General features: G+C 40.9%; 1 protein-coding gene across 1 annotated transcript; it reads right to left on the minus strand.

The window, feature by feature from the left end:
* Positions 1-1003: 1003 nt before the first annotated feature.
* Positions 1004-26055, minus strand: hhat (hedgehog acyltransferase). Its single transcript, XM_022213777.2, has 12 exons — positions 25889-26055; positions 24189-24337; positions 24030-24094; positions 23724-23837; positions 23432-23626; positions 20608-20826; positions 20051-20228; positions 18428-18578; positions 16079-16114; positions 11113-11314; positions 8954-9098; positions 1004-2905 (listed from the first exon to the last, which is right to left on the minus strand). Exons 2-12 carry the CDS (start codon positions 24307-24309, stop codon positions 2820-2822), a joined length of 1512 nt encoding a protein of 503 aa, XP_022069469.2. The 5' UTR covers positions 24310-24337; positions 25889-26055; the 3' UTR covers positions 1004-2819.
* Positions 26056-26079: the final 24 nt, after the last annotated feature.

Consider the following 26079-nt stretch of genomic DNA (forward strand, 5'->3'; position numbering starts at 1 on the left):
GATTCAACGAACGTTCAGTTGTTTGTGGATCTGGAGAGTTTGGAGGTCGGTACCGAGGGCTCTTGGTTGTGTTCCTCGAGCTGCACTGATGTCGGGGATTGATGTTGCATTGGGTAGTGTTTGGTGTGTGGGAAAGTTTAAGTGAGTGGTAGATGTCAAAGAAACATCAAGGATGCAAAGCTGTGACTCCAGTAGACTTCCTGAATGGAAGAAGGGTCAACTTCTGGCCTAAAACACTGAGACAATACTTTTTTTTACCACTAGTTTTCATAGTGTCATGAGCTAAATTTGCTCCTTTTCATCAGTGAGCATCTGGAAATTGGAAACTCCATCATTAATTAGGGTCCGAGCCTTGGTGGACTGACCATCTGGCATACTGGGCACTGTTTCTGTCATTTTTTTGAAGGCTTGAAAATGCTTGAGAACAGGTGAAACATTAGATAAAGATTAGATATTTTATGGAACTTGCATAGGTGTGAGCCAAAATGACTCAGTAGTGCAACCTGGGAAATTTCAAACAGGATCTACGACCAGGGCGTGTCACCTACAGCTATGAGATTTGGTCGGCATAAGTAGCACGTCATCATGCACAAAAATGTAATTGACCTAAAACACAACAGGAAGTTGGCAATTTTGAATTATGTGTCATATGTTGGACAATTCTGGACCAATTTTTATAAATTTTCAAAAGCTATAAACTCAAACAAGGTAACCCTAACAGAGCTGAAATTTGGCCATGATGTACTCCAGGTGTGGGCGATCAAAAGTTATCGAAAATTTCGACAATTTGCCATGACACAGGAAGTGCCGTCTAACTGGCTTGAACATGCTCCAATCTGCCTCAAACTCCACATGTGTGATCAGACTCCTAGGGTGATATACATTCACAGTGATAGCGCCACCTGGTGGACAGGTTTATTTTCGCAGCTCTTTGTTAGGTCTATCACGATTATGGATTGTTCTTCTGTTAATTGTAGAAAAAGATTCACAAGGAATTCAGATACCCAGTTTTTCTTTTTCAGTAAGTAAACTTTTATTTTCTTTACAAGTTTCAAAGCACTTCATATACAGTGTTGGCATTATGTAGAATGTTTACAGTGCAACATGCTAGTTAGCTAACATACCGATACTCCCAACTCAGTCCTGCTTCCCAGGTCCCGCCTCTAAACGGAAAAGGTGGCGTTGAACATGCCACTATTCTTCAGGATTCAATTTGGCACCGATAGTTTGTTCTGCTTAGGAAGACTTTTTACTGAAAGATCTAAGTGACTTTACTGCTCCTTTTGAATGCTTCCTTTCTCGTCTCCTTCAGGAAATACCAGTTCACCCTTCACGAAAATAGGAGCTAATGCTGTCCAACAATTCCTTGCACCAGCAAGCTTCAAAGCGACACAATCCATATCAGACCCACATCGACAACATCTCCTGTTGCTTTATTATGGAGCCTAGTTTATGTGGAATCTGATTCTCTCGGCACCACAATGTCTTCTCCTGGAGTCCTTATGAATTCTCCTTCACATCTTTCAACAATTTTATGACATTTTCCCATTTTGGACAAAGCAAAATGTTGAAGGAAACACATAGGATTCCATTTGTTGACTATTCAAGGACAGAAAAGGAGCAGGAAGGAGCCTGATTATAACTTAAAAAGAGAATACAGTTCAGATGGGAGGATTATAAATAGGATTATGGTTGCTTAAATATTCTTGCATTTTACCTGGCAGCGCTAGATAATTGCTCTGTGTATTCTGTTGAATGCGTGGTGATTAACACATGGTTTATATTTTATATTTTCATAAAAACCAGCCTCAGTTATTGGCAGCGATCACAGCTATCACCTGCCAAACCCTCTGCAACAAACACTTTTACTGTATTTGAGCTGTTTTATTGTACCTGACCGCACGCCCACAGCGCTCATCACGTTGGCTGGAGCCAGAAAACACCTACTTAGTCTTTAACAACCAGGTAGAAAATAAAAGTTTTTAACCAAAAAAAAAAGTTTTACTTTTGCTAAAGTTGGTTGTGGCTCTAAAAAGTTTTTAAGATAAGTGAGACACTGTACAACAACATATCCAAGAAATATACAGCTTGTGGAGGTTTTTTTTTTACATCTTTGCTCAGAAATGAGCTTTTTTTTATTAATTAAAGTAGATAAATATCATCAAACATGACTAGTGTGTTGAATTAAAAGCTGGTGTGCAGTCGCTCTAAAGCTTCTGTTCTCTATTTCTACTGATACTAGTGTCATCCTGCTTTAACTAAATCACATCTGTAGGGAAACACTGTCATTGATCAGGTTCCTGCTGCTGCATTCAGTCTTTTTTTTTTTGCTTGTTTACCTCTGAATGCACGGCAGCTGTGTTGGTGAGCTACAGGAGGACAGTAAATATGACATTTCCGCAGCTTACCGCACCACTGAGCAATGCCTTATCAGAGTCGTATAAGCAGACAGATTCAGGGTTCACATTCTCTTTTACAGTTTCTTAGAATAACAGTCTCTCGCTGGGTAGAAAACAAACCCGGCTGTTAATAGAGACCGTCAGGAATTTATGGCGTTTTATTACAGTTGGTGTGCTGGTACACTTTGCACAAAGTCCAGGAAAGTTTGTTTTTAGGCGTTAGCTTACACCCAGAGTTTGTCCAGTCCTGCAGTTTGTGGAAAGTGGCTGCTCAGCTTCACTTCAGCCAGCTTTGGACGGTTTGTGTGGCCGAGAGCCAGCTTCACCACAGACACTGGCTGGTGAGGACGAGGCGCTGGAGTCAGCAGGTTGTCGTGGTCGTCCGGTGGCAGGATTCTCGCCCCGATAAGTCAAGGTGACTCATGGCGGGTGAGAAGTCCGCTCGAGTCCAACCTGAGCGAAGCAGTAGAGGAAAGCGAGCATCGGCGGGGCGATCGTAGACCAGCCTGAAAAGAACGAAAACAAACAAATTCATCTGGATTATCCACTAGATCTGTTGTACTGTCAGCGTTTTTCCGTCCGTAAAGTGTCTGCTAGGTGAGTCCAGAAGCTTTGTTCAGAGTAACGGTTTGGTCATTTTGCTCTGCCGTGTTTTGTGTGATGCTTTTTTCTCTCTCGTTTTCTATTTATAGCTGCTTCTTGGAGGGTCGTGCAGGCAGGTAAGGACAGCTGCCTGCACCTCCTCCCCGACTGGCCTCCCTCCAGATTATCTCCGTAACCTGCACCTGCACCCACAATGCCTTTCAATTTCCTATTCTCTTCTATTCATGTCAGAGCCGAATTCACATCCACGCTGGCTGCTTTATGCACAGCTGTACTGTCAGTTTCCTGCCTGCGGAAGAGAAAGGTTAGACGGGTTACCGCTGGAAAAGACGTATTTTGCTAATTAGTGTTTTTACTTCATGCTGAAGTGAAGTTTCGCATCCTGTAGTTTTTTTTTTCTCGTTTGTTTGCATTTGTCTTTAACCCTCCTGTTGTCCTCATTTACGGGCACCAAAAAATATCATTTCCTTGTCTGAAAAAAATCCAAAAATTCGGCAAAAAAATCTCCAAATTTCTGAAAATTTGCAAAATCTTGGGGAAGAAAATGTCAATAATTCCCTAAAAGTTTATTTTTAAAAAATCCCCCAAATTTGGCAAAAAAAAAGTTCTTGTTAATATTTCCAAAAAATCCTAAAAATATCTAAAGTGATTCCATATATATCAGTAAAACTTGTAATATATTTTTAAGAACATTCACAAAAAATCAGTTTTTGTGAATGTTCTTAAAGAAACATGTTTTAACATTTCTTTTTTTCCACCACAAAATGTTCAAAGATTTCCCAAAAATGTTGAAAATCAGAAGTTTCGCTGTGAAAATATGTTATTTTTCCACATTTTCAAACTTTAAAACGGGTCAAGTTTGACTCGCAAGAGGTGCCACCTTAATTATTAATGCTCGTTTCATGGCATTAGACAGCATTTTAATGTAAAATACTGTGATATTATGCCTTCCCCACGCGTGCATTTATCATTTAAAGCCTTCTAGCCTGAGGCCGTGTGCATCATGAGCTCAGACATCCCAGTGTTTTGTCGTTGCAGGTATGTGCATTTCATTAACGCCCTCAGTGTGAAAGAAACTCTCCAGCCAGCCGTGCAACCTTTGCTGCTGCTGCTGAATAAAACCAACAGAGTGAAGAGCCAAAGCAAAAGTTAGCACAATACGCTAGCCAAATGTGAGGAGCTTTTGGGCACGACTCAGAAAGTGTGCGTCGGGTCTGCTCGCAGATTTTGGAAGACGACCGACTTGCTGAAATCTGGCAGGGAGAAAGAGAGCGAGGAAGGAAAAAAATAAAACAAGAGAATAACCTATTTTCCTCTGTGGCTCCAATCAGCCAGTGTTGTAGGTAATTACAGCACAGTTTCTTTTGATTAGCAGAGAGCTTGGAGTTCAGCGGAGGGGAAAAAGTCACTCGCAGGTAACTGGAAACTACAGTAGAGCTGAGTGGTGATTGGAAGGGCTCTCCATGAAGCAGAAACTAGTTTTTCCTTTTCCGTCTCTCTGGGATGAACAGAAACGAGACACAGGAGTCAGTTATTTGCTGCTAGTGTTAATCAGTCAGCGCATCGCTTCACTCCAGAGTGAAACGTCTCAACTAGCACTGAGCAGGTGAAGTTTTCTGCAGATGTTCATGGGGCCCAGAGACTGAATCCTATACTCTGATTTCATTCCTAATTTAAAGATACTATATAGACCTAATACTCGGGCTGGCCAGAATAGTGGTTTCTGGCCTCCGAATATTCTTTCCGCCCGGTAACGTCTGACTGGGGGTGGGCGAATATTTGGATACCAAAATTAATATCCGGATAGTGCCATAGCGAGCGAATATTCAGATATTCGGGTCCAGCCCCGCCTAATACAATGTCCAACTACAGTAATTTACAAGTATTGAGTAGAACTAATGCCATGCCCAAGTCTACTCAGAGTCCTGTAATTTTAAAGCTGTTATATAGAACTAATATAATTTGTAATTACAGTGAGATTACTGTCATTTAAAAATAATATATAAAACTAATACATTGTCCAACTGTGATTTTTTAAATCAACTAAGAGGACAGACCTATAATTAAATTAAGTGGGGAAAAAATAAAAATACTGTAACGGTGCACAAAGTAAAGCTACAACAGCAGTAAATTTCATCCCAAAAGTGCAGACAAACATACATGTTTTACATCACTTTAATATGTAATTACAAATGGCAACTAGCCTAGCCGTGCTAGACAACCCACGGCAACGAATTTAATTCTCTGCCAGGGTGGGTCTAGTTACCCTCCATAAGGCTCGAGGCTGGATTCTCCTAAAACTGGCCGGACCAATCACCATGAAGTTTAGAGTCAGAAGGCGGGCGTAACTAAGTGACGACAGAGGCGTGACGATTCTGACAGAAACAACCTGCGCACAATAAACAGTTATCTTTCCACTCGGCTTTGGCCACAGCCCTTAAAGATTTGAAGCTAAAATTCAACTTGAAAGATAAACAAAGGACGGCACTGAAGTGTTTCATTGAGAAGAAAGACGTATTTGGACTTATGCCGACGGGATATGGCAAATCCTTAACATACCAGTTGGCTCCGCTGGTTGGGAAGCTAATGGGACTTAGCCACAATCCGCCGGTGCTCTAGGAACTACGTCAGCCTATTCGTTGCGCTGATTGGTTGTATACCTACCCAACTACTGCAGAGTGATTTGAAAGACAACCTTTTAGCCCGCCTCCCTCCCTGTCGAGCGGCCCTAGACCCTTGTGCCTTCAGAACATGGGTCTAGCGCGGCTAGGCTAAATGGCAACTGGAATTGGACAGAAATGTAAAGCGTTATCCAGTGAAGCAGCTGTAAATGACTGATTCTGAGGCAGATGTTCAGGTAGAAACGTGTTCCTCTGGTAACGGTGGAGGTGTGAGCAACAAATTGGATAATTAGCATCGCACATGTGAGCAACTGTTCTCACCTTCGCTTTAACCTGACACCTGTGAACACGCCACCAACACGAGCAACTCGAGGAGACTCTTCCTGCTTCTACAGCTAACGACACACCGTGTGAGGGGGGGGGGTTATTTTTTTCTACATGTCACCAGACGGGTCAGAGAGCAATTACGATATTGCCTGCACTACTACAAAACCAGACAGGCTGATTTAAAGGCATTGATTTCATGTTAATGAAACCACAGCCTCCCCTCGGCGCGTCGCTGTGCAGACACAAGATACAGCCTCGGGCGTTTTCTGGCGGATCCATTACGTCTTAATTTACAGCGCGAAAACACAAGCAATCAGTGGAAGCGTCATTATTAAATGATTTGTTAAATGATCCATTTCAAAACTGCCAGCCTTTATTTTTAGTCGTTTGATAATTTGAATGAATCACGGCATAAAGTGAACTGAGACGCTCCAGCCCTGAATAATTCACCCCAGAAATTGTATTTCCAAACACCTTGTTGTTATTTTTAGGCTCCTCTTCACTTATTTACACCGAGGCCACTGCATTGTGTGTGTGTGAAAGAGGTCACATCATTTACTGTGAGCCTGTTGTGCTTCCAGTAAATGCTTATTGTCACAATAAAGATTAACTCTTCACTGGAATATGACCTTTATGAGGCTGCCTGGGTTGGAGTTTAACCCTGCAGGTCAAAATGACCCGTTTTAAAGTTTGAAAATGTGGAAAAAAAACTATATTTTCACTGTGAAACATCTGATGTCCACATTTTCAACATTTTTTGGTGGAAAAAAGAAATGTTAAAAATGTTTCTTAAGAACATTCACATAAAAATCAACCAAAATCCAGCGAATTTCGCTGGATTTTGGTTGATTTTTATGTGAATGTTCTTAAAGAAAGCATCAGAAGTTTTACTGATATACATGGAATCACTTTAGATATTTTCAGGATTTTTTTTGGAAGATTTTTACTCATTTTTTAATTTTCTTGCCAAATTTGGAACATTTTTCTAAACAAAACTTTTAAGAGAAACCTTTAAGGAATTATTGGAATTTTCTCCCTGAAGGTTTTGCACATTTTCAGAAACTTGGGGAATTTTTTTTGCTGAACTTTTGGATTTTTTTCAGACAAGGAAACAATATTTTTTTGGTGCCCGTAAATGAGGACAACAGGAGGGTTAAGAGGTCTGCAGACTGCTCGACAGGATCACAAGTCAGAAAGAAAACGGTAAAAGAAAGATTCCACAAGTCCCTCAAAACATTCGTATAGATTTGGAGTTGCTGCGTTCACCGTTATTTTTCTAAATCCTGATTTTTGCTCGATGCTCCCGTCACCTGTCTGGGTTTTTGTTTTCCCGTGCAGAGAGCAATGAACCTGCAAATCATCACAGAGCCGCCTTTGGTCTCATCTAGATTTCACATCGCCGCTGGACTCTCAGGTCACATTTTCCATTTAACCCTGATCACAGTGAACCGTCCACACCAATAACAGAGACGTTAGTCAAAAATAAAGCTCCACGTCAACATTTTTAGATTAACAACGAGTCAGAAGACCTCAAAGTGACAAACTCTCAGCTCTACATTGTACAGTAGCATCTTCCAGCTCGTGGTTTTGCTTTAACATGACGCGATAATGTTTAGTTTCATGGCTTTCGTGAAGTTTTTAGCTCTGATAAACACACTTTGCACCTCGTTTTTAGTCTCAAACAGCAGCAGACTGACACAGCTAGTGACTAGCGGGCAAATAAGTTTCAGCATTTCGCAGCTAAAGGGTCAGATGATGTCCAAAAAGACAGAGTTAGAAGGAGAGGGAACTGTTTGCTAACATTTATAGCACAATAATACGTCAATACTGGCTTTAAAGCTTCTTGCACTGCCCTGAAGTCGCGAGTAAATATAAAAAATCTTTTATGGAAATGGCACAAGCATGGCTTTTGTGCAGTTTGACACATTTATAACAACAGTAAATTATATGTAAAAAGAAAGAAGTGTGTATTTCTTTTTATTTTTTAATTTTTACTTTCCATCAGTGTTTATTCTATGTGAACATGGTTTGCAGTTCAGCCGAAAAGTCCTTGAATTTTCATACTGTGGCTGTCAGTCGTATTTGAGTCACTCATAATTTCCCAGCTGCACAAAGAACCACAGAATTTTTTGTTTTTTACAGAATCTGACTGGAAGGCTCGGTTTATTTTTTGCTGAATTTTTAATGAGACGTGTAGAATGAGCTGATTTTGATCAAACATCCTGATTTTAAGCTTAGATTTGGTTCAGTTTTTAATCAGGACGGCACAGATGACAGATGAGTGGTTCAAAGAATATCAGAAAATTGGAAACCTGACAATTATTTCCGTTTTTAACAGTTTCTGGCTCTGATAAATGGTGTAACTTTAGAGGTTGTTTTAAAGACAACCAGCCTCTCAAACCTGCCGGAAGGTTTGGGGTTCAGAGGATTAATGCTGCTTTAAAAATACTTATTGTTAATAAACTATACAGCTAATATAATGATGCAGCATCAGTGGTGGACTCCCTGCTCTAACTCTGCCTCCAGCCTGCTTATCATGAGTAGACAGGCTTCAGGAGGTCCTGCCATCTTGCTTTAGGAACCAAATGAGCCAAATAAAGGCACAGGGAGAAAACAGGAGCTGGCACAAGCATGAGGCAGACGTCTGTCTATCTGGGAGAGTTTGCCAGTGCAGACGCTTAAAATCAGCTCCCCATCAACTGAAAACGCTGCTAAATATACACACCTACTATACTGCAGCATTTCCACTCATTAATTACACTCCATTTATGCATTTATTCTCTCGTAGATGCGAGCTTCTCTCCCTCTAGCTGCTGCTTCAGACGTACTATCTGTAGCTGCAGGAGGGGGAATGTGTGAAGTCTCATAATGCAACTAAACTGTCAAATTAAAAGACCACAAGAGCGATGATCCGCACTGGAAAATGTACAAACACCGGCAGAAACAATCCTGCAGAACAAAGGCGCGCGTAATTCCCGTCGAGCGCTGTGGAAGGCAATTTACCTTGAATGAAGACACGCTTCCAGAAGATTCTGCCAACATGTATGCCCCCGAGGAACACGAGATTAGAGAGGATGAGCATGGCGGTGGAGAAGGCAGAGAGAAGGGCAATGCAGCGCCTTTTCATCGCCGCCGAGAAATTCTGCTCCTGGGAAATCAGCAAATAAATAAATAAGCTGCGGGAGAACCAACGAGAAATTTCCATTGTGGAGGAGAACACAGACGCACCTGGCGCTAATGAACAGCGTGACCATAAACGAGGAGGATTACACAGCATAGCATCAGACTTTAGGACTATTTTGAGAATATGAACCGTCTCCTAAGGCTAGAGGCCGAAGCAGCAGCCTGAACTTCACCACTCTTGTTAGGAACAGACTTTTATACGCGTTAAAGTTGGACGCTAACTGTACACACCAATTAGATTTGACAGGATCCAACCAGCTCGTCCCCCGTCGCTGCTTAGTGCAGCTGCTCCAGGCATTATCTCTTATTAATTCAGTTCTGCCTACAGTAAGAGATTTAATCATTTCCACAGTAAGGTTGGACTGATTATCAACTTAGCTGATTATCAGACCCGATAGTTGCCATTTTTACCAATTACTGGTATCATGATTGTCTTTAAACCTGTTTCCAATAACATAAATTAATATAAAAGTGTGCTACTAAGGCTCCAATGCAAGCAGAGTCCCTCCTAAAGCACTATTTGATGGTTACATGTCATGCATAACGGCTTATTAACACTAAAGGACAAATATAAATCAGTTCTCTATTAATTAAACATGCAAAACATATAGAAACAAAAGCATTTTTAAAAATTTTTGTGTTAGATCGTGAGGTATTCAGAATTTTAGTGACCCAATGTTAATTTTTTATTTCAGATATTTATCGTCTCAGAATATCAGTCGCTGGTCTCTGCAATTGCTAATAATCAGTATCATTATTGGCAAGGCAAGTTTATTTATACAGCACATTTCTACAACAAGGCGATTCAAAGTGCTTTAAAAAGACATTAAGACAGAAGATGACGATTATTAAAAGAAAAACAATAGAAAACATTTATGAAATCATTAAAAAAAGGTCAGAACAGTAAAAAGATCAAAAACAGAAGTCAGAAAACAAGGGCTGTTAAAAGTAACTGTCATAAAATAAGATTTAAAATAACTTAAAATAGTTTAATCAAAAGCAGCTGAGAACAGGTACGTCTTCAGAATGGACTTAAATGTGCTGAGAGTTTCAGCTGATCTACAGTTTTCTGGGACTTTGTTCCATATATATGGGGCATAGAAGCTGAATGCAGCTTCTCCGTGTTTGGTTTTTACTCTAGGAACTACTAGAAGACCTGATCCAGATGACCTGAGTGGTCTGGGTGGTTCATACTGAGTCAGGAGGTCTCTGATGTATTTTGGTCCTAGACCATTTAAAGCTTTGTAGACCAGCAGCAGGACTTTAAAATCTTAAAAACTGGTCTGAAAAAACACATCAATTGACTCCTAGTCAACAGATCTGGACCCTCTGAACCCCAAACCATTCCAGCAGATTGAAGTAATACCATTTATCAGAGCTGGAAACAGACAAAAAATATATATATTTTCAACTTTGTGAGAAAATTTGTCAAATGTAAGCTTTAAAACAAGATATTCCACCATAATCACTAAATTCTAAATGTCTTGTTAAAAAATTTAACACCAGATTCTGTAAAAAACAAAACAAAACTGCCATCCTCAGTCCAACTAAGAAGCTACCTCGCCATAGTGAAACAAGAGTGGAAACAAATTAGAGAAGTTGAGAGCAAAGCGAAACATACTGGATCAATAAAATAAATGGTTTACAGAGGAGCTAGCTGGCAGCAGGTTATTAAATATCTTTCTAGGGATAATGTGCAGAATAAATAACTAACCAAACTAAATCAAATTGTGTCATTTTTATGATTTATGGCATTATAATTGTGTTAAACTGCACAAAAGACATTGTTGAATGTCTCTGCCTCTGGCCATGGTTGTGCTGTTTCCATAAAGTTTCAGGACTTTATACTGCAGTGAAAAATGAGCCCACGGGGAATGAAAATGCGCAAAAAAACAGCCAGAACTTCCTTTGGGGTTCAGAGGGAATTGGAATCTCCTCAAGCTAAATGTTGTTCCACTGTCAGAGGATTTGAAACTTACCACTATGGAGTGAATAAAAGATGAGGCAAAGAGAGACTTCAGTCCGTTTTCCACCAGAACTCCAGCCCAGTTCATCAGAGCCCAGTACTGTAAGTAGTCGTGTCCACCGTGCCAGAGGCAGACGAATCCAAACGCCAGGCCGGTGGATAACATTTTATAAAGAGCACCGTGTCTGGAGCCTCCCAGCGGCACGTAGATGTATCTGAAACACGAGTAGAAGACAGGAGAAAAGGAGTAATTCAGTGCCAGTAGGACAAACACAACGTTACAGCATTGCAACCTGAAGAACAACAGCAAGAAAGAGATAATTATTGTTCCTCTTTGCGGGACAAGAAACGCAGTAGATCACAGTGTGGATGTAAAACAAAAGGTGGTTAAAAAGTGGTACCACGATGCACTGGGTTGGGGGGGGGGTTTCAAGTATCTCAGGATCTTGTTCACGAGTGAGGGATGGACAGGCAGCTTGTAATGTTAGCGTTGTATCGAACCGTCGTAGTGAAGAGGGATCTGAACCACAAGGAGAAGCTCTCAGTTTACCATCCATCAACATTCCAACCTTCACCTACTGTCAGGAGCTCTGGGTAGTGACCGAAAGAATGAGATCGTGGATGCAAGCAGCTGAAATGAGCTTCCTCTGTAGGGTGTCTGGGCTCAGCCCTTAGAGATAGGGTGAGAAGCTCAGACATCTGGAGGGAGCTCAGAGTAGAATCACTCATCCTTTGTGCTGAAAGGAGCTGGCTGAGGTGGTTTGGACGTCCGATTTGGATGCCTTTGGGGAGATTTCCCTTGGAGGTTTTCCAAGCATGTCCGTCTGGGAGAGACTCCGGGGCAGACCCAGAACTAGCTGGAGGGATTATATATCTCATCTGGCCTGGGAACGCCTTGGGACCCCACAGGAAGAGCTGGAAAGCGTCGCTGGGTGGAATGACATCTGGAATGACCTGATTCATCTGCTGCCTTTGCGACCCAACCCCGGATAAGCGGAAGACAATGTATGGATGATGGATGGACGAACGGAGGGATGGATGGATGGACAGATGGACCATTGGATAGACTGACAATGTACTGGTGAACTACAAAGAGCACCTGTCTCAGAAATGATCATGTCCTGTTCATTGATTTGTGTTTATCAGATAAACGTGGCTCTGCTGTCCACTGCAGGAGTAGAGGCTCTCCAGGGAGAAAGTTGTTGCAACTAACTGGGTTAATGATTCCAAAGAGTGTTTTTATGATCCCCACCAACAAACCCTTGACACGAGTTGAACCCATTTCTGTGTCAAATTGATTTCACTGCCAACACCTCAACTGGTTCAACCTTTATTAGCATATTGGTGAAACACAGTTAAATGAAAAACACTTATCATGAGGTGAGATATCCATCCAGCTTGCATGTATTTTTGCAATGGCTTAAGTGAGATTTCATTGTACGTGGGATAAAAATAGCTGCAGTGTCCTCATGTGATTGTCCAATTGAAGTGAATAATATCCCACCAATCACTAACAAATGTGTCGTGAAGAGAAATGGCCTCAGAAATTGTGAGAAGCTCGTCTGTCCCAGAGGTACCGACAGTGTCTGAGCACGCTACATCACTCCAGCACACTTAACAAACATCCCATTGTGTGTAGTGTTGCTGAGCCGAGAACTAATTATCTCAGCCACCCTGTGGCTAATCAATGTTCCTGAAAGATGAGCCAGCATTCCGCGAGCCTTAAATAGAGTGGCCAGCTCGGCCATATTGGAGGATGAAAGTAGGTGCAAGAACAGATGGAGAGGTGAGCAGAGTGTTCGAGCCAAGCTGAAGACCTGAATACACCCAGCAGCATCTCTGCGCCTATTTAATTTATTTAAATGTAGACGGATTCTGAGCAGATGTTAATCAAAATATGATAATTCTAAGCTATACATTAATACCTGAATAATCAATGTGTTGCGTAAAACCTGATTACTTCGAGCAGATGGTACAAACGACATGCTGACAAGCTTTAGAAGGAGTCAGACAGCCTGGAAGATACTACAGTTGATTCTTGTGCTCACACGGAGATGTGTTTTCCTTTAAATGCAATCAGAACCAAAGTTTAACGCTGACCTCCCACCAAACCCAGCCTCTGCCCCCCACTTAAATATTTGCAACTAATATTTCCCAGGACGTGGGATCAAATGCTTCTTCTCATGTGTAGCTGCAATAGCTCAATCAATCACCCGGTGAGAGCTCTTTTGTTGGCCGATAACTGGATGTGAGTGAAACAGAGAACCTGAGACTCGGCGGCGTGCAGGCAGGGGGAAGCGTAATGGAATGGCGAAGAATGAGCCACTTAGCTGCCCAGGGAGACGGGGTGTCAGTGAGTCATGCAGAGCACATCATTTAACACCTACGCGCTCATCTAACGCTCTTCTGACGATTTCAACAGAATTTCAGAACTGCATTAAAACCTCTTTAAAAGCACTTTTGCAAGAAGGAACACCGGGGCATTGTGTCACGGGTATCATTTTGCATCTGCAGCAGGATAATTGCAAGTGATGCCATTAAGCAGGAGAAAACAATTTCCAATGGACACGGATTAAAATGGAAACTTGTATTTGCAATTTAAATGCTGGGATCTTTAGCAAATTAATTGGAGCCACTTTAACTGGCATTTCTCTCAGAACATCTGAAGAGCAGATGTATGTGTACAGCATCACAGTGTAAGGTGTCACGCAACAGAAAAAACCTGTCAACACAAACACTAATTAGCAAATAATAACCGAGACGGGGAACATTTTCACACAATATCACAGCGTGTTCTCTGACAACCGTGCAACTGTCGTGTTGCCTTAAAGTAGCAACCGGCATCTAGCGAGCAGACCATAAACTCCCAATAGGCTGCATTCAGCCGAGTGTGCATCATTAAAAGCAAACGAACTAATAATGTGCGTTGTCCAAAGTACAAGAGAGCAGACACATAATGCTCCTATTACGTATGCACATATTAAACAAGGAGGCATTTCTCCAGGGTGCAGGAGCAAAAGAAGAACTATTCACCAACAACATGCAACCTCATAATCATGAGAAAGCCGACATGCAAATGCAGCATCCTCGTCTATTGTGATGAAACATGCAGACGGTCAGCGAGAGAATGGAACCTTTATAGGACCGCTAAACCGACAAGTTCTCAGTGGGAAATGAGCTCTTTAGCGTGCAATAAATAGCAGATAGAGCACGCTGCTATTCCAAATGCAGACTGATAGATGGACACACTGTTTAAAATAATTCTATTTTTATATTTACAGCTTTATGCTTGGTTTGTGAAATACAGAAAAATATTAAATAATTTTAAAAAAGTAAAAACAAAAACAAGAAAAGCACTCAGAGAGCGCAGTCCTCCTCCAAGGCTGCTCATTCCCTTATATGGCATTGTCATTTGTTTATTAGTTATTGATGATCAGAAGTCACATCACCATAGAACATGTTCATTAAACAAAGATGTATCCACAAATAAAATGACCTTGCATGTTCTGCATGTGTATGTTTTGTACGAATACCAAACTGTGTGACCTAAATATGTAGCGGGTGGTGGGAATTTAATTTTATTTTAATTTTATTTCGGGTGTTCTTTTCTTTTGTATTTTATCCTGTACTGTTAGTGCTATGTTGTCACTGGAACTACAATTTCCCTGAGGAACTTTCCAAAGGGATCAATAAAGTTCTATCTATCTATCTATCTATCTATCTAATTGATGGCATTCGGAAACACCCCCACAATTTAATCAAAACAATAACCAAAAGAGGGAAAATTTAAAAGATTGCTTTGAACATTAAAAAAATAACTTTGTGCAACAAATTCAGTGTAAAATGCATCTTAAAGTAGCATTTCCTGTTTCAGTGACAGAACTATTGCACAAATATTGACCAGCAGTCCAAAATGAACACTGTTTAAGGACGTCATTTCATTGGCCCCCCAGATTCTTCTTCTTCCTTGTATCATAAATCCTGATAAGTCCTGATAAGTCCTCAGCAGTAGATTTGTAGCAGCATTGCAGTCATGTGATCATCAGCAGGCAGCTGACGTAGTGTTCACTTGTTGTCATGGTTACAGTGACACCATATCTTGCAATGATACAGGAATCTTTAACAAATCCATGGATCCAGACTAAAAGCCGCATCGCTGCCAAAATCTAATCACTTGGTCCTTGTGTCATTTCTGACCTTCCCTGAAAATTTCATCCAAATCCGATGAACATTGAGGAACATTGTGGACAAACGGACAGACAGACAAACCTACATCCATCATCACATATCTCTATCATGTTCCTTGGCGGAGTAATAAACTGTCAATTTACACATCTAATGTAAAATGACATCAAAAATGTTTCATTTTGAAAAAAAACACAAAATTTCCACTTTCAGATTTACTTTCACAAAAAAAGACATTTGTAAATGTAAAAGTATTTCCTTTTCTTCAATGTATGAAACTGTTAAATTCAAGTAAGATATTAAAATAGATTTCCCAAATTAGACACAAACAGTGACAATTAATTATTAATTCCACTGAGATATCTTAAATAATAATAAATGTGTTTCCATCAGTCTATAATACCAGTTTGCTTTGTCTCCAGAGTGTTTTTCACACCTGGTCTGACAATATTTCAAAAATAAATTCATTACATTTAAAGGTGAAACACTAAATACTAGCAGATTCTTGCAATTACAAGAACAGTTAGATTTTTTAAAGAAAATTATACGATAAACAGAATGAATATTGGCATTTTTCTGCAGTATTACACCTGATTATTTGCATTATAGTAATATTTAACCATGTGTATTTGTAATGGAAATACCCTTCATTAATAAAAAGAACCCCAGATAGACAGATAGATAGATAGATGCTTTAATGAGAGAGCTATTATTTGATTTAGATGACAATACATATTTTTAGTAAGCATTACCATCTGAATCAGTCTGTCCACTGCTCAATAAGTGCCTCTTACCTGATGAGCCATCGATACAGTCCCTCATCAAAGTGCCTGTGAGTGAAAAAAAAAAAAAATGAATATTTGAGTCACTGATTTACATAAGAATATAGCACTGAGTATGAAACACCTGAGCACTGGGCTTCACATGAACGGACCATGTATGCATGATGCGTGTGTGTTTGCGTGCTTCCTCTCTGTCATTAAGAAGATTAGATTTGGCACCGTCTATAAACTGGAGCTGCTCTGTCGATGATGTCCGTGGACAGCTTTATGCATTCCATCAATGTCGTCAACGTAGGCCAGCTCAGCACACACAGCTCGGGTTGGAGCGCATCGGCGTCAGCACATCGGTCGGTGTAACGGACGGCCCGTGCATTTTTTTTTTACTGCGAAACCAAACGCTCAGCCCTCGCTTTCAACTTTATGAGCTCTAATTTAAGGGAGCATTTCTCATTGTTGATTACCTCTGGGAGCAGGAGTGATTGTGCCATGAGAGAGAGATATAAGCTGCTGGGAAACTCGGCACTCCCTGGAAATTCACAGCATAAACTTGAGGTAAACCAAAATCCCGGTCACTGCGCTTTTGCCACGGCGCATATTAAAAGTTTCGCATTTAATTGCATGTTTGCTGCATTTAAATGCTGTCCATACACTCAGCTGCCCCGCAATAAAGCCTCCCTTCAGAAAGGTTAGAGGTGTTATTCAAACTTTATGACGATGGTTATTATTGCTGTTACTTTACAGCAGGGGTGTCAAACTCAGTTCCTGGAGGGCCACTATCCTGCATGTTTTAGATGTTTCCCTCTTCCAACACACCTGATTCAAATGATCAGCTTATCATCAAGCTCAGCAGAAGCCTGATAACGAGCCTGATCATTTGAATCAGCTGTGTTGGAAGAGGGAAACATCTAAAACATGCAGGATAGTGGCCCTCCAGGAACGGATCTTGACACCCCTGCTTTACAGGATGTAGATTATGATGGTTTGGAATTGTACTGCTTTAAATGTGGAGTTATTCTTATTATTCAGCCCCCAATCACTATAATGTAATTCAACAGCACCACAAACCTTGAAAAAAGTAAAACTGATTCAGTTAAAGAGCAAACAACTGCACAATCTACCGTATATTATATCATATTGTGTAGCATATCAGCAACACATGAAGCCTTTATCTCATATGCTAAATGGAAAATACAAACACTATCCCTTCAATAAACCTTAATGTCCTGAATTTTTTCCCCCCGAAAACCCTGCTTTGATATTTGAAATCGTGCTAAATAAGAGGCTTCATTCCTGTGTGTGTTCACTAACTTGAGCAATTGTGACCCCTTCAGAGCAAACCAGGCATAATCGCTTTAGACACATCTTCTCTGCCTCGTAACAAACATGCTTACAAGCTTAACGAGTGTAGAAACGATCATCGCACTCAGTTTAATCATTTCTACTTCCTGTAGTGCGTCAGAAATATCTCAAACTCCTCACCAGACCAGAGAAACAAACCGTGTTTCTTCTTTTATCCCATCATGCCACCTGGAAATGCTCTAAAATTAACAATTAGCTATAATTAACCTGTAATCAATTTGATCTTAATGTGTAAAAAGATCTCATTGTGTTTTATGATTCACTTTGTTGTCTCAAGTTTGTATTTAGATGTAAAAGAAAAGGAGCCTTGCAAACGCAGAGCGTGTCACGAGGATCGAACCTTCGTGGAGTGAGTCAGAAACAATGATATAATGCTTCTGTGTGGAGGTGACCCATTGTTCTGATTGCCTCAAGATGAGACAATTTGCCGTTCCTCGTCTGAATCTGATTGCGAGTGCTTAAAGCATGTGGCCTTAAATGTTCATGCTTTCCTCGGGGATACCAGGGGTGCTCGCTGTTCCAGTCAGTGTTGTGTTAGAGCATTCTGCTACATCTGTGTTAAACTGTGTTAAACCGATCCGCCACAACGTTGAAAACACTGACAGGTGAAGACAACGGCGTTACTCATCTCGTTAGGATGCAAAGTTCTGCTGGGAAACCTTTGCTGGCATTCGTGTTGCTATTTCAACACCTAAACGTTGTTGCAGACCAAGCAAGCCCTCCGACAGCGACAGTCTCCCCCAGCGGAATAATGCGACCTGCCACATCCCAAAAACTGCTGAGCAAAGGCTCCAAGAACATGACAAAGACCCCAAGGCATTGACCCAGCCGTCAAACTCCCCGGATCTCAAACTGATCCAGCATCGAGAGAAAGACCAACCCACAGGAGGCCCTCTCGCTATTTTGGCGACCAACGTGATACGAGGCCGTTTTTTCAACGTCGTGGCTGATGGGTGAACGTCAGCCGTGTTAACTGGAGCTGATTCCAGGGAATGATCTTACCTCCACATCCCTGTGAAGCTGTACATGATGCTGACACAGCGAGGGAGCTGTGGGGGAACCAGATTATCCAGAGTGGCCAGCATGGAGGGGAGGCCAAACAGCACCAGATACTTCACGTAGAAGAACTGGACGAGGGCCAAAGCCAGGCCTCCTGTGATGAAACGAACACTTCTTCTTTTAATGATTAAAAAAAGTTATATATATTCCAAACACAAACCTTCAGTCAGTTGAACGTGTCTGGCCAAGGGATCAATAGATGTCATTAAAACTTGTTGGAACTTGACAAACATGATTCACTGCTGCCATTAAAGATGCAGGGTCAGTGATTGTGGATCAGTTTGTCTGTAATCAATCAACAGTTTCCTTCCTGCTTGTGACATCTGCAGGGCAGGGAAGACGATAAAGAGGTAAGAAAATGAATGAACGATTTAGCTTCAGAATCCCAGAGAGGCTTTGAATGTAAAAATACCAGCATGAGGCATCTATGGACCACTGTGACCATGAACTATAAAGTTCTACATCTTCCTTACGAACACATACAGTTAGACCTTCCAGAAAAACACGATTATGCGATCGCATGAATTCCCGCATTAATCACCAAAATGCTGCTGATTATGCGGGGGTCAATTATTTCCCAAAAGGCCGCATAATCCCCGCAAAACAGCGCATAATTCCCGCAAGAATCTCACATTTCCACGAAAAAAAAAAGAGAAATACGTGGGTCCTGCTTGATTTCACAATTTCCGCATAAAATGAGAAAACTAGAACCGATATAAATGGAGCTGTGAGTGAGTTTTTATGAGACGCCCGGCCTGACGTCATCAGTTCATTCACACACACACTAGAAGCACGAGCTGATGTGGAACGCGGCGCTCAGAGACAAAAAACAAGAATGGCGAATGCTCAAAGATCACGTTTACCTACGAATATTTCAGGCAGAGACCGGGCAAAACAGTACCCAGATTTACTGCACCAAAGTGGGGGGAAAGTTTTTTGCACCCCGTGCAACATCGTTCTGGAGAAAATCAACTGTGTTGCAGCACTTCTCCACCACGAAGCACAGCAAAAGGTTTGCTGAACACAAAGGACTCAAACATTCAGTGGTAGCCTAGTAACAGAAGAATCACCTTTTTTTCCCAGTTCTTACATATTTCGCATCGTTTTGCATATTTCACAACTATTCGCATATTTTGCAACTTTCCGCAATTTCCCTGCATAAAATGGCATAAAAACCCCGCATATTTATTTGCATAATCAAGGATTTTAGCCCACATTTTTCTGGAGGGTCTATAAAAGGAGCTGTCAGGAAGCAGAGAGTCTGGTGAAGCTGCAACTAACTGGAATTAAAATTTGAAAGAAAAAAAATCTTGACAATTATTGCATCAAATGCAAACAAAAACACGACACAGATCAGAGCTACTCGACTCTGAATTCAAAACAATGACTCTATCAGCTACTGGCATCTCTGATGGAGCTTTAAAACCCACTAAATCCAGTGGGGGCAACGTGTTTTCTAAGTTGAGCATCTCAAAAACATGTTCAGAGTGTCTCAAGTGGCAGGGAGACATGAAAGCTGAAGCTCAGCGTTTTACAGCCAAAAATACATTCAACATAAAGACTCACCCAAGGCCCACGGAGGAAGTATCTCTATGTAGGTCTCATTAGACTGGATGCAGTGCATGTACATGACGTGGATCATGTATTCTGCGATGCACCACCACAGTACGATCCGAACAGATCTGAGCAAAAAGTAACTGAGAGCAGATTCCTCCCTGTCGCTCTCCTCAGCGGGCCTCCGCATCTGCAAGAGGAGCATGTTGTTAAGGACTGCTAGCTCAGTGTTTGCTGCCAACAAAACCAATGCCAAGGTACTAAAAGAACCTACATGTGCTGGGGGAATAGGCACAAATCTACTCCATAGATGATGGACAATAATCAGACAATGATATTATAGAAATGATTAAAGATGCCATCAGACCAAACACATAGCAGCTACAAATATGAAAAAAAAACAAGTTACTGCCCCCTTTGTGCGGCAAACACCCCACTGCTGATGTGTTGTTTACCTTTTTGACCTGTACTCACGGGCAGCAATCAGCCTCAGCCTCCTCCAGACAGAAAACAGAAGAGACAATTGTAAATTGCAGTTTACTTGAGGAGCCGCCTCTGATGGCTCTTACCTGCTCCGTGTAGTCTTTGTACGTGATAATGGGTCCATTGTAGAAGAAAGGGTGGTAGAAGGTGTATGAAAACAACCAACAGAGCTGCACAACGTCACCGCCGCCATGGCTTAAAGGGCTCCAGCAGTGCTCCAGGCTGAAGCTGATGAAGCGCAGGCCGCAGACGGCAACGCTGAACAGCAGCAGGTAGTACTCCTCCTCGGACTGATACCAGCGTCTCTGTGTGTTACAGCAGGAAGGCTGATTATTTCAAATATTTTACAAAGAAATCTGGTGTTAACAGTGACACCAAATTCATACATGCTTTTAAAAATGAAACTGAGAACATGACAGATTAGCAGATTACAGAATATTGAGACAAATTCTGCAGAAAATCTGTTCAAAATCCGGGTAAAGAGGCTGATTTAGGTGTATTTCTCTTTAAATTTCTAACCCCTGTGACTGGAGCGCTGCTGTAACTATGCTGGATGCATCGGATACTGTGCAGTTAAAGGCCTCTGAAGACAGACTGAATATAGTAAAATACTAAAAAAAATGTCATTCAGTCCCTCAATTCATAACAAAAGCTGCATTTAAACAAGATTTTGTCTGTAAATTGCCTTGTTCATCATTGTTCTCTAATGCAAAAGGGCACGGAGCTTTTTTCATCTAATAATCCTTAGAAAAGACTGAAAATAAGCTGCTTGATAGACATGCTTTCAATAATTTCCTTCAACTTTCATTTAGTGGAATGGACATAGAAGAAAGGAGCTGAGTGGGCAAATGGTTGGACATCTCCTTGGTATCTTGCGCCCTCTTGTGGTCTTTGCAAATATTGCATTTAGTATTAAAGTGAACCATTAATAGACATTCTAGAAAGCAGCTTTTTTGTACTTTAACATTAAATAAAAGGTGAAATTATGCAGTTCACCAGTACAGACAAGGGTCTGAGTAGAGTAGATTGTAAAAAAAAAGTCCACTCTGTCTAATGTAGCTTGTTAGGAAGCAGCCAATCAGATGAGGCGACTAATTATCCCTGATGTGGCAGCTGTCTGACCTGCCTGAGGAGTGAAACAAGAGCTACTCTTTCACAAGCTTTTGGTTTCTGTTGATAAGGGAAGAGCAGATCAAGGTAAGTCCAGACTGATAACAATCTAAAGTGATTAGTTAAACAGTTATTGGGTGACAGAGCCCAGAGGAAAATTTTACTGCTCAAAGCTTGCTCTTCTACAACTCAGGAGACAAATTTGAGATTCTCATGTCAGCCTCATTTTAGTTTCTATTTTGTCTAAAGGTTTCTCATATGTTTCTCCTAAAATTCACTAGGAGAAATAGGTGAGACAGGATAATTAGAGGGAGTCATACTTGAGACTTGTGGGAGATACCTTGCTAATCTCAATACAGTGTGTTTAATGGCTCCTTTATTTCTCCTCTGGAAAAGAAAATGAACAATAGTGGAGCTCCTACGGAGCAATATGTGAGACTCACTCACACCTCCACATGAGCACGACAGACTCAGAATCGAATCCCGGTCTTCTGGGTGTTAGCCAGCCACTCTACCCACTGAGCTATGCCACCCTATACATATATCAATCTGCACACACACACCTTATAAATGCTGCAACAAATAAGAAGTTTCCAGGATACAGCCTAAACATCTTGAGGCACTTATAATAATATATGGTGACTTCAATCATGTCACCCTCTCCTCCCACTTGACTGGATTTATCATTCTAAACACCACGGATCATCCACTCATAATATCATGATGGGCCTCTCTCTGGACTGCAGGACGGAAAGATATAGAAGATCTTTGTACTCACAGTGATCAGGCTTTATAATTCTATAGCAAATAGCAGATGAGCTGACAGACAAATGAATTTCCCTTTTGGGATGAATAAAGTAATCTGAATCTTTATTAATTAATTTTAAAAAAATATCATGTGGATTACAATGAAGTCAACATGCTAGATGATTAAAAACAACCAAAACGTTGACCTGAGTCTGAGAATTCAGTGAGCGCTTGTGGAGATCTCTTCATTTGTTCTCTCTGAGCTTAGTATGAGATGCATGAACTGAAGCTGGGATGAGAACAGATTGAGTTCTTAGAGAGAGCTCTCTGATTTCTCTGCCTGAGATCACAAAGAGACACAAAAGTTGAGAAACTCTGAGAATTATATGAGAGCTTGTTGAGATCTCTTCTGAAACTTTAAAGGAGACTAAACTGAGATTTAATGCATCTTATTGCTCAGGAGAAAAAAATGAGACACAGGAGAAATAAGCCTTAGTCTCAGTTTGGTGTCACACAGATCTCAAAGTTGTCTAGGAGAAGTAAATGAAACATTTTTGAGATCTCTTTTTGAATTTTCTTTTCCTCTGGGAGATGCAGATGTTGAACAAATATGAATTGCTTTTTAGTTCAGCTGCTGCTTTGAGTGTGGAAATGCTACAGAAGGTACATTAATTTACAGTGAAAATCAGAGTTTTTCCTACATAAGCCAGCACCAGAGAAATCACAAGTGCCAAAGTAAGAAAAATTAGAAATAAAAATTCAACTTTTAACCACTTTTTTTCCATTTATTAAGCATTTTTGCTGATCAAAAAGCCAAAAATAACATTAAAGTGCACAGATTTGTCATTGTCAATCAAACCACATTTACTTAAATACCAATAATTGGAAAGCAAAAGTTTTTTTTTGGTGATAAAACCTAGATCTGCTTACATTCTTATCAATCATAATGCACCAGCTATCTCAGACAAGACTTTACAGCCAACATACCAGGCCCATATCCCCTGTAAATCTTCTAAACTCAAAAACAAGCATAATCCAGGTGATAGAACCCACCTGGATGTCTTGAAGTGGCTGGATGTGCAGTGTGGAGAGCAGCAGCAGGCTAAATGCCCATGACAGAGCAGGCTTTCGCAGCTGAGCCACAGAAAAGGACAGACTCAGATGTACCAGCAGCAGGCTCACACCTTTAACCCCCAGCACACTGCAGGCCGCTAAGACGCCGTATATCGTGAGCGCCGGCAACCGCAGCTGTTGGAGAAACGTAAAGAAAAAAAGCGTGTCGGCTCGAAGCGTCTCCCACCTGTAGCTGTATTCCATTAACAGCGCTGTAGCAGCTGCGTCCTACCTTCGGGTAAAAGGTGCTGGCCAACCTTGACACCACGCCATGACCGATCAGAGTCCACAGTAAAGACTTCTTGGCCCACTCAGTCCAGAAACTCCACTCAAAGTCTAACGGGTCCTGGGATAAAAATAAAAAGGAACAGCTAACATCACCATTTCTGCATCAACAATATGTATTCAACTCTTCTAAAAATCTGCAAACAAGCTTGTAGTTTCTGTGGCACAAAGTAGCTCAGACTGACGCTACTTTTGGTGATGTAATACTGGATCAGTCCGGGATTTAAATCAGCAATTTCAGCTTTGAACTTACCCTTTTAAAACCCTTAAGGAGGCCCTTTTCCAACTGGAACTCTCTCACTAATGATGCCTCGTGATCTGAGGTAAAAAACAAATAACGGCTTCATTATTCTCCATCCATTCCTCTCATTTTATCCAACTAATTCATTGATGATCTGTCGATCTACCTTACCTTTGGAGAACCTGTGCAGCTGGTAGAAAGAGTACAGATGAGAGCCGAAGGACAGCACCCAATAGACGAGGATCTCTGTCCGTGGCAGGGGTGCCAACAGAGCCTTTGGTTTGGATGTCATGAGGCAAAATCGCTGTGCTATAGTGCACCTAAAACCCATATAAACGCATCCAATCAACTAAAGCTGTAACTGGCACTAATATTAAGCTCTTTCATATTGATATGAATCTAGAATTGGAGCTAATCCATGCAACTCCTCAAGTATATGAAAGAAAATGATTTATGACAACTTTTTTATCATTTGCAGTCATATTTGGTAACTTTTTGAACACCCTTAACAAAAACATTAGCTCTGATACTCATTTTGTTTTCAAGCAATGCTTACTTTGACGTGTTCTAAACTCCACATAAAACCCCATGCATAGTTTTCAGTAATTAAAACTACATAGGAATTATCATCTATAAATAAATTAATGTATGAAGACTGGATAGAACATTTTCTAGTCAGATCTAAGTATTTAAGGACTCAAGTTTTAGTTTTTTTTTCTGTACAAGCTTCTGAAGTTAGGCTAAAGGATATGCAAACATAAATAAATGAAAAATCATAATGCAATTATTTCTGACAGATACTGCAACATGATTTAGTAGGAATGTTATTTTTTCATTTCTTCCCAACTGAAAAGAAAATATAATGAGATTTTTTTTTCAAACAACAATGTCGCCCCCCTTACAACAGGAGAATGTGATTTGTGTCTGGGGCCTCTCTGTAGCACCACAATGCTTCATTTATAATGATATTCTCTGACTCATTTTTCCTTTATCAAAAAAAATTGCACCTCCTGCAATTTGAATATTCAACAATTCATTCTAGCTTTTATATAAACTTGGAATATATTAGGGTATGAAGGCCCCCCTTTACAATGTAGCATAGTAAGAAAATAAAAGATTGGGCCACACAAAGAAGAAACACATGAAATTATGTACTTTGCCATATTGGAATTTTAATAATATTTCCACTGTTCAGCCCTTATTGTGGAACTGTTTAAGCATATATTTGTCATTCAGTGGAGAGGCCTTTTTTCAGATGGTTAGTAAAGGCTTTGAGGATTTTAGAGATGCATTATGTTGTTTGTGAAACAATTTATTTTTGGAGAAGACAAATATGAGCTATGTGATGCGAACTAAGTTTGGTCAGGCTGTACTTTTGTTGCAAACAACAGTTAAAAATGTAGAAACTAAAATGACTGGAATAAATATTTAAATAGGTCTTTCACTTTAAAACAAAGCAGACACGTCCTGAGGCTTAACGCGTATTATTTCTATCGCACTGACTGACTTAATAAAGGAGATGTCCGACCGTTGCCAACCACTGCCGTTGCTAGGTAACACTTCCCAGAGGTTGCCAGCTATGACGTTTATCGCTCCGTCCCCCCAGCAAACGGGCAAAATAAAGCAGCTAGCTAATGCTATCATTTGCGTTTACCGAACAGGTTAACGCCATTTGTTGTCATTGTGGTGTTACAACGAGACCCCTAACAGCGAGTCGGTGCCTTCGTACAAGTTTCCGTGCTAATTTTAGCCATTCGTTTCATTCCCATTTTGCTAGGCTACTAGGAAGCCTCCGGAAGCTATCCTCTCCGAATGACAGTTAGCTAACGTTAGCTAAGCAAGCTAGTCATTTGAGCAGGTTGTAGTTTTACCTAACAGAACCGGGCTGGGGTCCATTGCGTTGCTGTAACCTGCGGACTGCACCGTGTCAGCTCTTGGATCGTAGATCCCGGTATCCAGCATTCAAAGGTACCGAATTCTTCTTCTTATTTTCCCGTCGTTTACCGTGGCAACGTCTATTTTGAGGTCGACCGCCCTCAACTGTGCGGGAGTAGCTTTACCC

The sequence above is a fragment of the Acanthochromis polyacanthus genome, chromosome 15 (assembly GCF_021347895.1).
Source record: "Acanthochromis polyacanthus isolate Apoly-LR-REF ecotype Palm Island chromosome 15, KAUST_Apoly_ChrSc, whole genome shotgun sequence".
NCBI lineage: Eukaryota > Metazoa > Chordata > Actinopteri > Pomacentridae > Acanthochromis > Acanthochromis polyacanthus.

Coding starts and splice junctions, on each gene's coding strand:
- hhat (XM_022213777.2), bottom strand. CDS start 24,309: ATGACATCCAAACCAAAGGCTCTGTTGGCACCCCTGCCACGGACAGAG. Junction 23,838..24,029: donor TCCTTAAGGGTTTTAAAAGG/GTAAGTTCAAAG, acceptor TTTTTATCCCAG/GACCCGTTAGACTTTGAGTG. Junction 9,099..11,112: donor CTTTTATTCACTCCATAGTG/GTAAGTTTCAAA, acceptor CTGATTTCCCAG/GAGCAGAATTTCTCGGCGGC.